The following is a 12,716-nucleotide window of genomic DNA, read 5'->3' as shown; positions in this document are numbered from 1 at the left end:
TCCCACTCTCTTTTTCTGTTTCACATTCTCCCATCTGTGTGTGTGTGTGTGTGTGTGTGTGTGTGTGTGTGTGTGTGTGTGTGTGTGTATGCACTTCCATGCCAGTCTTTCTCCACATCTCTGCTGGACATTTATCTGAGGGACTGCTTCTTTCTCTGTACTGGTATATGTGTCTGATTTTGTCTTCTTCTTGTCAGTTTGTGTATATCTGAATCAGTTGGATGCTGTTAGCTATAACAAAAGATCATACTCACTGCCTGCCAATGCAGGGGACGCGGGTTCGTGCCCCGGTCCGGGAAGATCCCACATGCTGCGGAGCGGCTGGGCCCATGAGCCATGGCCGCTGAGCCTGCGCGTCCGGAGCCTGTGCTCCGCAACAGAAGAGGCCACAGCAGGGAGAGGCCCGCGTACCACAAAAAAAAAAAAAAAAAAAAAAAAAAAAGATCATACTCAAATGGCTTAACTTTGAAATAAAGAAATTTATTGCTTCACATAACAAGAATTCCAGGGGATAGTCCCTCCGGAGTGGTCAATTCAGTGCCTCGACAAAATCATTTGGTCAACAAAGCTATTGGTTCCTTGTTCAATGAATATTTATTGAATGACTATTTGTGTTCAGCCTTGATTTAGGTACATGGGATATACACTGACAAAAAAAGAAACAAAAGTCTCTGTCCTCATGGAGTTTATGTCCTGAATCTTCCCAGCTTTGTCTCATGGTAGCACAATAGTTGCTGTAGTTCCAGGCATTACATCAGGTAGGACAACACCTTATATTTACACGGCATCTCTTCGTATGTGTTTCTTTAGCAGAAAGGATAAAGATTTCCCCTTTTACCTCATTGGCCAAAATTTCCTCACATATTTCTCTCTAAACCAATTTCTGGCAAGAGGAATGTTATTTCCATAATTGGCTTAGACTATTCAAGATTTACCTCTTTACTGAAGCTTAAAACTAAACTGACACACCAGGCCCCACTCTGTGTTCACCTACAGGAAGTGGGCGGGTCAGGCATAGCTATTTTTTCAAAGCTCCCTGGGTCACTCTAATCTACATCCAGAGTTGAAGCTGGTGCTCAGATGCTCTGCATGATACACTTTAGGGTTGAGAAGGTTTGGGTTTCCTTGTAGATCTGTATAATTTCATTCCTGAACTTGGGCTATGCCTCAGAAGGAGAAAGCTGCAATATGTTGAGGCCTCCAGACCGTCCCCTTTGGTTTTTTTGTCAACACTGTTCTTTGGCTTCCCCCAGCCTCACCCCAGGAAATCCCTAGTTGGCCCTTCTCAGCCACAGACTCCCAACCCCTTTCTCAGTGTATGGCCAGGCTTCCTTCAGTCCAATTTGGTTTGGTTCTTGTGTTTTCTTCCCTTTTTTTTTTTTAACGTTAAATCTCTCCTCAAAACTTTATCCAAAACTTTAAATTTCTCCTCAAAACTTTAAATATCCATGTGTTTGCTTCAACCACTGAAACATCACAAAGATATCTGTACAAAAAAGATTTGAATAATCTTCCCCTTCCTGTCTCCAACCACTATCATTCCAGAAGACTAGGCTCTCTCTCTTCTCCCAATTGTCTATCTATCTATCTATCTAGCCATCTATCCATCCATCCATCTATCTATCCATCTATCATCTATCACCAGTGTCAACAGGCCCCTGGCCCATCCTGTGGATCTCTGGCGGGGGGATGGGGGGGGAGGAAGAGATGATGAAGGGACTGGGTAGGGAGTTAGTCTGGAAAAAAAAGAAATGGGAGGGCTCAATTCTTATCCCCACCACCTTTTTTCTTAATTTTTTAGTTTGAAATAATTTTTTATTTTATTTAATTTATTTATGTTTGACTGTGTTGGGTCTTCATTGCTGCGCGGGCTTTCTCTAGTTGCGGCAAGCGGGGGCTACGCTTCGTTGCGGTGCGCAGGCTTTTCATTGTGGTGGCTTCTCTTGTTGCGGAGCGCAGGCTCCAGACGCGCAGACTCAGCGGCCATGGCTCACGGGCCTAGCCGCTCCGCGGCATGTGCGATCCTCCCGGACCGGGGCACGAACCCGTGTCCCCTGCATCGGCAGGCGGACTCTCAACCACTGCACCACCAGGGAAGCCCCTCATTCAATTTTTACCCACTAGATTTAGCATCAAATGATGTTTCTTGCCTAAAATTATTATAACTGTAATTGTTGTAATATGGCAATTTTCTTTTTTTTTACATTTGTTCGTCAGCATTGTGCTATGAGAAAGAGCTTTCTCCCACTTACTTATTCACTTATTTGTTTATATCAGTGTGGACTCATGAACTCCTATTTTATTTGAAGGGCATAATACATTGCTATCATTGTTTATTTTGATCCTTTTATTATCCCAATATTGTCCTAGGAGTCCCTGCAATCTGTTTTCTATGGTTTTTTTTAAACATCTTCCTGTCATTTATGGAGCACTTCCAAATTTTCTGGCACAAGATGTTCCAGGCTTATCTTGTTCTTTACCTGCCCCAGCCCTGTAATCAGCCATTTTCTCCAAGGACCCTTGGTTCCTTTAGTGGAGAATGGTATTCAGAAACCAAGATCTGGGCTCTGTGTGCACTGATTGCTACTGGCGTATCATTTCTCCCAGGCCCTCTCAGTGAATCAAACTAAGAAATATATGTATGTATGTATACACATTTATATCTACATCTGTGTATTTACAGACTGAAAACCATTAGTTCACACGAATACCTCCCACTCCAATTCAGCACCACAGGGTTCATTCCAGTCCCCACTCCCCTTGCATATTTGTATCTCCCTTCCCCATCAGAGAGAATCTTGTCTGTCTCCCACTGGCTTCTACACGTCAATTTCTTTGCTCAATTTCCATATGTAATCAATCTCCCAGTCCCCAGAGGGCCAGTCAAAAGACTTCCTCATGAGGTCACCAACCCGTGCTGGCTGCCTGCTCCACACTTCAACATCCTCCCTGTGGCCCAATTGTTACCCTGCTACCTTCCTCCTCAATTTACATTTCACATGCTACCATCTTCCTCTGAGAAACCCTCCACTGCCATTCCCTGAACACATAAAAGCACTCAAGCCTTGGTGCTTTCACTTCAGTATATTCAACTCTGTTCCCCACTGACAGTCACTTGTAGCGGAATGAGCTGTTTTATTTTATTTTTGCCACATTCCCAGGACTTAGAGCTGAAGTATATATGTTTTAAAGTTAGTATTTATAGCCATGAAAGAACATCTGCTTCTTGCTCTTAATTTTCAAAATGGACAAATCAGCAGCCCAGTGTGGCCACTTACTAAGAAATGACTGATTGGAGCTCTTTGCAAGTCTGCTTAAAAACTTAGTTACTGCTCAACTTGTACCCTTCCGCGATCTTTTCTCCCACGGGGTCTTTTCTCCCACTGAAGATCCATCTATGGAAAAAGACTCTGCCTTTGGTTTAAAAGCAAAGATCCCATTAATTTGCTTCATTCATCCACTCATTCATTCACCAAATATTTATTTGGTGGTATTTATTTGATGGTAATATGGGCTCCCCTGCCCGGGCTGCTCTGAGGTTTCTTGTTCTTCATTCTGCACCGGCCTGTATTTACTGCTTGGCTGGTTCAGACTACCAGGGTGTGTGAAGTGGGGAGAGTAAAGGAAGTGCGTCCTTGTGAGCCAACCAGTCCCCTACAGAGGGAGGGACACCACCCCCTCAGAGCCACTTTCCCTTCCCCTTGGGTTGTCAGCGTCTCCCAGCACACAGAGCAGCAAGTCAGAACCCCAGATAGCCCAGCAAAAGCAGGGTGTTTACCAGATGGGTTATTTCCATTCTGGCTTCTGGGGACCTTCAGGAGGGGTGGGAAGGGAATATATGGGGAGCACAGTCCCCATACCTACTCAGGGCTGCTGAAACTGAGCTCTGGGCCTCTGCCCCTCTCCCAGTTTTCCACTCCCTCCTTTCATGAAGGTCTCTGCCTCGGGCCCAAATAACTAGGGAGCAGCATCCCACCCCGAATGTTCTGAGACCCAGGAGCATGGTGGAGGCCGAGCTTATTTGCGTTGTGCGTCATGGGTTCTTACATGGCTGAGGGAAGGCCTGAGCAGGGCACAGGCTACAGCCGCAAGTCACCTTGAGTAACTGTGATGCTATCTAAGTCTAACGGTTTCTTTTGGGTAGGCACTTCCGCCATCCTGTTTGTGAAGCAGAAACCTGTGCTGGGACAGCCCTGTTCTGAGCAGAAAGGAGGACTAGATGGAGGCAGAAAGGAAAATGCCCCATGAGTCAGAGTTAGAAGATATGGGAAGAGACTATGCTCCCATCACCAACTCAGTCCTGCACCTTTAAAAAGAAGAAAAGGAAAAAGAATCACAAGCACGAGTATGCATTGCAAGGTACCAAGAAACTTCCTTTCTTGCTGCCAACTCTGCCCTAGTGCCCTCACCTCTGTAGCTGTGTGGCTGGAATGGGAAGGGACTCACCATTAATTCCTGGGAGTGCAGGCCCCATTCACTGGGCCTTAGAATGCCTGGCAATAAAAGAAATATTGGGTCCCTATTCATTTGAGCTTGTACATGAGGCTAAGCATTATAAAAGTAGCTACTGTTTTCAGAGTGCCTACCAAACTATGTAGGTGAGGCAAATGAGAATCAGAGTGGGTAAGCGACTTGTCTCAGAAAACATAGCTAGAAAGTAGAAGAGCTGGATATAACCTTCATTCTGTTTCTGAAATCAAGGGTCTTATCTTTACGCTCAGCTGAGTTAAGTGAACTAGAAAACACTTATCATTAGCGCTGTTAGTGTTTTTTGTTTTTTGTGGGGTTTTTTTATGGTACACAGGCCTCTCACTGTTGCGGCCTCTCCCGTTGCAGAGCACAGGCTCCGGACGCGCAGGCTCAGCGGCCATGGCTCACGGGCCCAGCCGCTCCACGGCATGTGGGACCTTCCCAGACCGGGGCATGAACCCGTGTCCCCTGCATTGGGAGGCGGACTCTCAACCACTGTGCCACCAGGGAAGCCCGGGCTGTTTGTGTTTAGAAAGACAAGCCTTAGAAGATTCTACAGGGAAGAGGTCATATTTCTAAGGCTGGTACCCAAAGAAGCAATCTAAGTGCCCGAAAGTCTGCAGGTCATGCTGGGTTAAGGAGCAGAATCAGGGCAGTTCTTTGCAGTGTGAGCAAACTCTCAGCTGGTTTCTTTGATCAGTTTCTCCATATATCTTTCTTCACAGTGCTGGTGATCACCTGGCCCACTGTCTCTTTCCCAGGGTGAGTTGGGTCAGGGTTTGGGGTAGGGGTGGGGACGCAAGAACACTGCAGAAAGACACAGAGGCATCCCTGCCAGATGATGCCCTTCACACTCACAGGTCCCTGAAGGCATTCCCCCTCTGCTTCTCTGCGAGCAGTTGTGGGGGATCCAGAAGGGGCACCTAGAGCTGATGGCCAGTGTACGAACTGGTAGCAGAGAGAGAAGCTGCTCCAGATTCCAGTTCCCCTGTTCCTCCCATGCAGCTTTGTTTTCTTCAGCCTCCTTGCTGCCCAGAGAGCTGGGATGGCCCTGGGGGAGGATTGCTATGTTGGGCCTATGGGAATCGGAAGTTCAGGATCTTGTCCTTTGCGCTCTTTCTTAGAGTACAGTTAGGAACAGCAAAAGGGCCCTAAGGCAGCAAGAAGCTTATGGGGGCTGAAATTCCACAAAATCGAACGCATCAATCATTCGGGGAGAGAGAAAGACTGCTACAGGGAGCTTGGAAAACTGCTTGGATTGCTTGTTTTTCCCTTCCTCCTCCTCTTCCTGATACATAGATGAGAGATGGATAGATTGAGAGTGGTTTCCTGAGAATCTGAGACTGCGAGGTGGAGAGGAAAAGAGATGACAGAGGGGAAGGCGGTCGACGCCGTCCAACACTGAGCATTGAATGCACTGTCTGAACAGCCCCTCTTGGGGAGGGGGGGCGGGGGGGGGCAGTGGGAGAACAACGTGTCAATCAGGGAGGGTTCTCACTCTCCGCCCAGGAACGCCAGGAAAACTAGGTATGCTGTGAGTGCAAGTTTTCTTTAAATGAGGAAAGACAGGGGGTAGGAATGTACATAAAAGAAGTAAATAGAAAAGACGGGAGATAAAAAGAATGAAAGAACGACTCTAACCTCTAGGGCAAGAAAAATGAAAAGTGGCATGTTAAAGGAGGAAGAGGTGAAGAAGGACTGACACCGGGGCAAAGACCAGGGTCTTGGAGAAACTAAGAGAGAAAGAGGGGCCAGGCGGCTGTCCCATCCCCATGTTTGGGCAGATTAATGGAGTCGTGGCTCCCTCGCTTGCGTCCTGCCCCGGGAGGGGACAGTATCTGTTTAGATTTGTGTCTAAATTTAAACCCTGATCGCCGGCCTCCTTGCTCCTCCCTCCCCCTCCCCCTCCTCCTTCCTCGTTCTCTAGCGCAGGGCGCGGGCGGCCCGAGCAGTCCCGCAGCCAGCGAGCCGGGCGCGCAGCCGCCCACTTGCGCTGTGCCCGCCGCAGCCGAACCCGGCCCAGGCGGGAGCCGAACGGAGAGCGGGGATCGCGAGCCCCGGCCAGAGCGAGCGCGCGCGGCCGCCGCCGAGTCGGCACCTGGAGGACATGGAGGTAAAGGAGGCGGTGGCGCGCGGGCAGGGCGGCGAGCGGGGCCGGGATCCGAGCGGGGAGCCGGGAGCACCGGGCTCATTGCTGCCGCCCCGGGAGCACGGCGAATGCCCGCCGCTCCCACGCCTCCTGGCCAACTCCGGAGGCTCGCCCCTGATCCTACCTAGGGGACTCCTCTGAGCAGGCAGGGGGTCGGCGGGGGAAGACCTTAGGGAGAGGGGAGGGGCCTTTCTAGAGATACAGGTATTTTGCTTAGGGACCTAAACGCTTCAGATAAAAAAAGTGCTGTAAACTTTGTAAATGGGCAAACGTGCGACCAGAAACTCTCAAGAAAGCAGAAGCCGCTGGATCTGAAGATGTGGGTATTGAAAGAGAAACAGAACTGTTAACGTGAGGCACTTTTTTTGACCAGTCCGTTGGCTTCCCTTTTCTATGAACATTGGACTTTTTAGAGTCCGGTCGCCCTCTTGCTTCTCAAGTCCCGCTTCTGTCGGTCACATCTTTCAGAACTTTCTGAAAAGCTCCCCTCGTGGGCAAATGGCGCTCCTTCTGATTAGACTTCAGACTCCCCTGTATGTCCTTGCGTGCATGGGAGTGTGCTGGCCACATATCTGTGGGGGGGCTGCAGGGTGAAGCCCACCACTGCCCGGCCTGGGATTTTCCTGGGACCGCTCCAGTGGGATCCAGGAACCACCCTCCAGTGGAGGAGTGGCCGGGTGTATTCCCCTCCTCCCTGCCTTCTCCACATCCTGAGGCTTCCCCAGATTTTCCCCTTGAAACTGAGTCCTGACATTTAGCCCTAAGCCAGTCTTAGCCAGACTTGGGCTTGCTTTTGAGAAGAAGAAAAGAGAAGGTGTGAATGTTACCTAGCTTTCAAGGTGATTCCCACCCTTTTCAAAAGCTGAACTGCTGCTTCCAAGGCTGTGGTCAGCACTCTCAAGATTCAGTTCTGCTAGCTCTTCCCCGCTCCTGTCTCTACACCAGAGCCCAGGTTGGCTCTTCCAAGCGAACCTCACTGCTTGGCCTACAAAACACTGTGACTTCTCTGTGAGGGCAATAGGTCTGTCCTGGGCAGTTGCATTTAGGCATCCAGCTCTACCAGTTGTCTTCAGGGATCACCCTCAGGGAGGCCTTATAAAGTGCAGGGGACTGTGGGATCCACCAGAGGCTGAGATAGACCTTCTGGAAACAACTGTAAACTAGCGAAACTCCACGCAGATTAGGGCTGGGAAAGGGTGGGAGGGAAGCCCAGCAGTGGGTGTTCACAAGTCTACTCAAAGATAGCCCAGAGCGATAAGATCCTCTCTGGCTGGCTACAGCTTCAGGGCAGAGGAGGGAGATGGCCCCGGGGATGCCCACGGGCTGAGTGAAGGTTCCTGAAGAAGTTGCTTTAGGAGTGGGTTTCCTCCTCTGAAAGTACAGGGTGCCTCAGGCCCCCAGGTAGAGGTACAGTGCGATTTAGGACCTGTCTAATCTCTTGCAGAAATGGATGGAAGATGAGAGCAAAGATTTAGGCTTAAAAGCAGGTTGCTTGCTGCTTGAGGGCCAAATGCAAGTTTGAACTTTGTTCTCGGAAGACACAAGGGACTCCTTCCTAAGGTACTTTTTTCTCCCTCAGTTGAGGAAGGAACAGTGTGTGGCAGAGGCCCTGAAACTGCCGCTTAAGCAACTTCCTGTGTTTGGGGGGTGGTGAAAAGAGAAGGTCCTCCAGTGTACAAACCAAGACATGTAGTCATTGATGGGGGATTCTACCAAGATGGGGGCATTGCTTGGCCAGCCAGGAAGCCTGTCAGTTCGCGCCGAGTCTGTACAGGGCATGGGTTTGCTGGTTGGCAGTGACTGCTTTTGAAGTTCTTTTGTCAAAATGCCTGGAAAAAGAACTGCAACTGCTAGCGCTGGTAAATGAAGTAAAAAGGAAACCAAGGGGCTGGAGAAGTGACGTTTCTCAGCCAGGACGTAAACTTTTCATGGTGGGACATGATATGCAGGAGTGAGATTTGGGAATTCCTGAAAAATCTCATAGTAAAACCCTCTTTTGAGAGGTGAAACCCACTTTTGAGACATGCAAGGACCACTATATTTGGTGAAAAATTGAGTTATATTACTTCCCAGTACTAGGAATTTAAACCAGGCCAACAAGAGTTACTCAGCATTCATTCTCTAGAGCCCACTTGCCTACTGGAAGTCTTTGGGAAATCTTTTCTTTTTTTTTCTTTTCTTTTTTTTTTTTGCGGTACGCGGGCCTCTCACTGTTGTGGCCTCTCCCGTTGCGGAGCACAGGCTCCGGACGCCCAGGCTCAGCGGCCATGGCTCACGGGCCCAGCCGCTCCGCGGCATGTGGGATCTTCCCAGACTGGGGCACAAACCCGTGTCCCCTGCATCGGCAGGCGGACTCTCAACCACTGCGCCACCAGGGAAGCCCAATCTTTTCTTTTTTTAAGTTACTTTACTGCTATCAACATCAATCATTATTTCAGCCCTCTTTAAGCCCTCTGCAATAAACAAGATAAAGATGCCTTTTAAAAGTTCACAATCCAATAGGGAAAATGAGACTTACCATTATATCTTGTCATGCATATAATTTTCAAATGCTTAAGTGCCAAAGGTATGGCAGTTGCAGACCAAAAGTTCCATAGTATTTCAGTGTTTCTATTAAGTCTCAGAAGAAGTCATAAAAGAAAGGTAGGTGGTGAGGAGGAGAAGGCATAAGGAATAGGTGCCCGGAGAACATGCCAGCTTTGTGTAGGAAAGCAGGCCAGTTGGCTGGAGAGGAAAGTGGGGAAGCAGAGAGAGAAAAAAATGAAAGTAATAAGATAAAAACCACAGGGCCTCTGAGTATAGTGGATGCTGGCCAAGTGGGTGAGTGGGAGCTGGAATTCAAGCCATCTGGAAGAAAGGGTTACTTTTTCTTTGTAAAAAGTCTCCTTGCCTAGCTGTGCCCCAAAGGGGGCCTTTTTCTAATTTAGGCAGAGGCCAGCTGCAGCCCTCAAGGCCAGATAGTGAATGGCCCTGGATTCTGCTCCATGGACAGTAGGAAACTGAGTGGTGTTGAGTAAGATGGCGGCCACCATGTAGCAGGGATGATATGGCAGAAACACCAATGCGTACAGTGAGCCAGGAAACCAGACTCAGGAGCTTCTCTGAGAGTCCAGGCACATTCTGACTTTGAGAGAGAGCAAGAACGGAAAAGATGGAAGAGTAAAGGCCACGTGTTATAAGAGAAACCAGAAATGACTTCTGTGTTTGAGCCTGCCAGGGTGCCCAGATGAGTAGAGTTCTCTAAGATGCCAAGGAGAATGGCAGTATTGTTTTTATGCCTCTATAAGCCTTTTGTAGGCAGGGACTGTCTTATTGGTCTTTAGGTCTCCAGAGATTTGCACAGTGCCTAGATAATCATATAATTTCTCGAGAAGAACTTGCTTGATAAATGAATTGACAGAAACAGGGAACTCTTCCCCTCTCAGCCTGCAGCTCCAATATCTCTACCTCGGGAACCTTCACAGATGCCCTCAGACTCTACAGAACTCTCGACACTTTTTTTGAACTGAATTAGAGTACCAGGCAGAACTGTAACTGTCTGCTTACCTGGCTCTCTTCCTGGAAAATTCCTTGAGGACTGGGGCCATATCTTATGTATCTAGGGCTTGATGGCACGCAAATGCTTGTTGAATGAGTAAATAAATGGTTGAAGATGGGAGAAAGATCAGATATTTTTTTAAAAAAAGAAAACAAGGTTTAGATAGGTTAGTTTTGATTGTTCTAAGCAGGAATGTCCAGCACTCCATGAGAAGTACAGACCTCTTATAATGAAAATATGATTCTTCTCTAGAAGAGATAATAGGTGAAGTTACTCTGGATAGGAACCCAGAAGGGAGAAATATATAATAAAGAAAGAGCTGGAGACTTCGGACATCAAAATTAAACTAATATTCTTAGTTGCTTAAATACAAATTGTAGGCAGTACCAAATAACCTGAGAGTGCTTGAAAAAGTTTAATTAAGACACAGACCTACTAGAGAATGGACTTGAGGATTCGGGGAGGGGGAAGGGTAAGCTGTGACAAAGTGAGAGAGTGGCACAGACATATATACACTACCAAACGTAAAATAGATAGCTAGTGGGAAGCAGCCGCATAGCACAGGGAGATCAGGTCGGTGCTTTGTGACCACCTAGAGGGGTGGGCTAGGGAGGGTGGGAGGCAGGGAGATGCAAGAGGGAAGAGATATGGGAACATATGTGTATGTATAACTGATTCACTTTGTTATAAAGCAGAAACTAACACACCATTGTAAAACAATTATACTCCAATAAAGATGTAAAAAAAAAAGTTTAATTTTCCACTGAACAAGTAATGAATTTCTAATTTAGATGAAGACAGTTAAGGAGCCCTTTTCCTTAAGGTAACTCCAAGTTCTTTCCAGATATTATTTGTCATTCATCCATTTGTTCAGTGTTTACTGAGCATTTATTTTGTACTAGATCTTGTGCAGTAAATGTTAATTAAATATTGGGCTATCATGTCTTTTCATCCTCACAGACTATCAGTATTACTGATGATGGGTTTGTGTGTATGTGTACATGCTGGTACATATAATGTGTTCACTTGGTAACCTACTTTTTCAATGATATCTTTTTACTTCTTTAATTTTTTTTTTTTTTTCTTTTTGACTGCACCAGGAAGCTTGGAGTCCTAACCACTGGACCGCCAGGGAATTCCCATACTTCATTAAATATCTTCTACCACAATTTCACCAACAGCCTTTGCTGGTTCTGGACCCAGCCTGTCACTGAGCCATATGTTGGCTGCTGGCTGGAGCCCACGGGTCATAATTAGGGATTGCTTGGCCTCTGGGAGCTGGAGCTTGGCTGGTGGACTTGCAGGCCTGGCCAAGTACCCCGCACATTCCTGTCTGGCTCCCACTCTGTGGGACCCTCTAAGTACCACCGGCTTCCACTTAACAGACACTTGCATTCACTGGACCGCAATGACAGGGGGAAGTTCGGGTAGGCAGACTGGAAGGGCCCAGGCGCTATCGCAGGAGGGGGTGAGCATGCATTCCTGGAGCGGAGTCAGGTTTCAGAGCCCAATCCGCAGCGTGGCTCCTCGCAGCCAGGCGAGCCAGAGTCTGGCGAGCGCGGTTCCGTGGGAAATCTGAACACTGGCGGCTCAGCAGCCCGGTAATCTTATCAGGGCCTCAAGAGAACGTTTCGGTTCCAGAGAAATCTGAAGGCAGATCTGCCTTCCTAAAGTAATAGTTTTGGGTTTGCAGAGTCAGCTTGACCACCTCTACTCAACTCATTAGAATTTGAACATCTCAGAGCTCTGGGTGGAACGAAACAATCTCTAATTGCCATACTGTAAAGGAGAAAACAAGAAGCAGAGACTGAGGCTGCCTGGGGATTTAGGCACCAATGGACCTTTGGAAAGCCAACAGCTTGCAATTTTTCTCTCACCTGGGGAGGAGTAGTTCAGCCTAAACTTTAAGAGGTAGAATTGTCAGTTTCATCACAAAATCAATATCCACCTCATGTTTGGCCTTCAGAGAGTTATGTAGAAGTTTTTAATCTCTCTCTGCAGAAGAAGATACAATGAAACTGCTAATACAGTACTAAGGCTTGGTCACCAGCATCAGTATTATTGCTCTAGGGCCCTACAGGGGCTCATCTCCCCAGTAGATCTACCTGAGTCACGCCAGGGGGGACACTGCCCTCATACCGTGGTCTTTTGGGGAGTGAGCTCCCCATCTTTTTCCTTTTGGGTTTCCTGAATATCTGTCTCCTGGGCATTGTGGGAAATGACTGCTGAGCCGCTGAGGCTCACCTGTAAAGTCTCACTTGCATGGGTCAAATCTCATCTTGAGGGAAGGGGCTCCAGCCTCTGCAATTTCAAGCTCTGGCGCCTCCATAGGAGAGGTGAGATGGCCATTCAGGGCCTTTACACCTGTAAGAGACCCTCCTGAGATGCCATCAGAGCCCATCCTTAATGGAGAACGTTGTGGACCCGAGGCTGGAAGCACTGAGAAGTTCCAGACCTTGGAACTGGACATTCTCTCCACCCAAGATGCCCTTCATTTTGAACCTGCTTGTAACCATATCGGGGCCACCTTCTTGGCCTTGGGGTAGCAATCACATATCT

The 12,716-nt window shown here is 48.0% G+C and overlaps 1 protein-coding gene across 2 annotated transcripts in view; it reads left to right on the top strand.

Annotated features, from left to right (window-relative positions):
* Window positions 1-5,674: 5,674 nt before the first annotated feature.
* The window catches only part of RCSD1 (RCSD domain containing 1), a 70,391-nt gene continuing 63,349 nt past the window's right edge, over window positions 5,675-12,716 (top strand). The window contains exon 1 of one of the 2 annotated variants that reach the window (XM_079912574.1): window positions 5,675-6,583. In XM_079912574.1, coding sequence (XP_079768700.1) covers window positions 6,578-6,583 — 6 coding nt within the window. In that variant the 5' untranslated portion in view covers window positions 5,675-6,577. The remainder of the gene's footprint in view (window positions 6,584-12,716) is intronic. The other variant, XM_079912575.1, reaches the window with a different exon arrangement.

The sequence above is a fragment of the Stenella coeruleoalba genome (genome assembly GCF_951394435.1).
Source record: "Stenella coeruleoalba genome assembly, chromosome: 1".
Taxonomy (NCBI): domain Eukaryota; kingdom Metazoa; phylum Chordata; class Mammalia; order Artiodactyla; family Delphinidae; genus Stenella; species Stenella coeruleoalba.
This window is presented reverse-complemented; position numbering and strand designations above follow the sequence as displayed.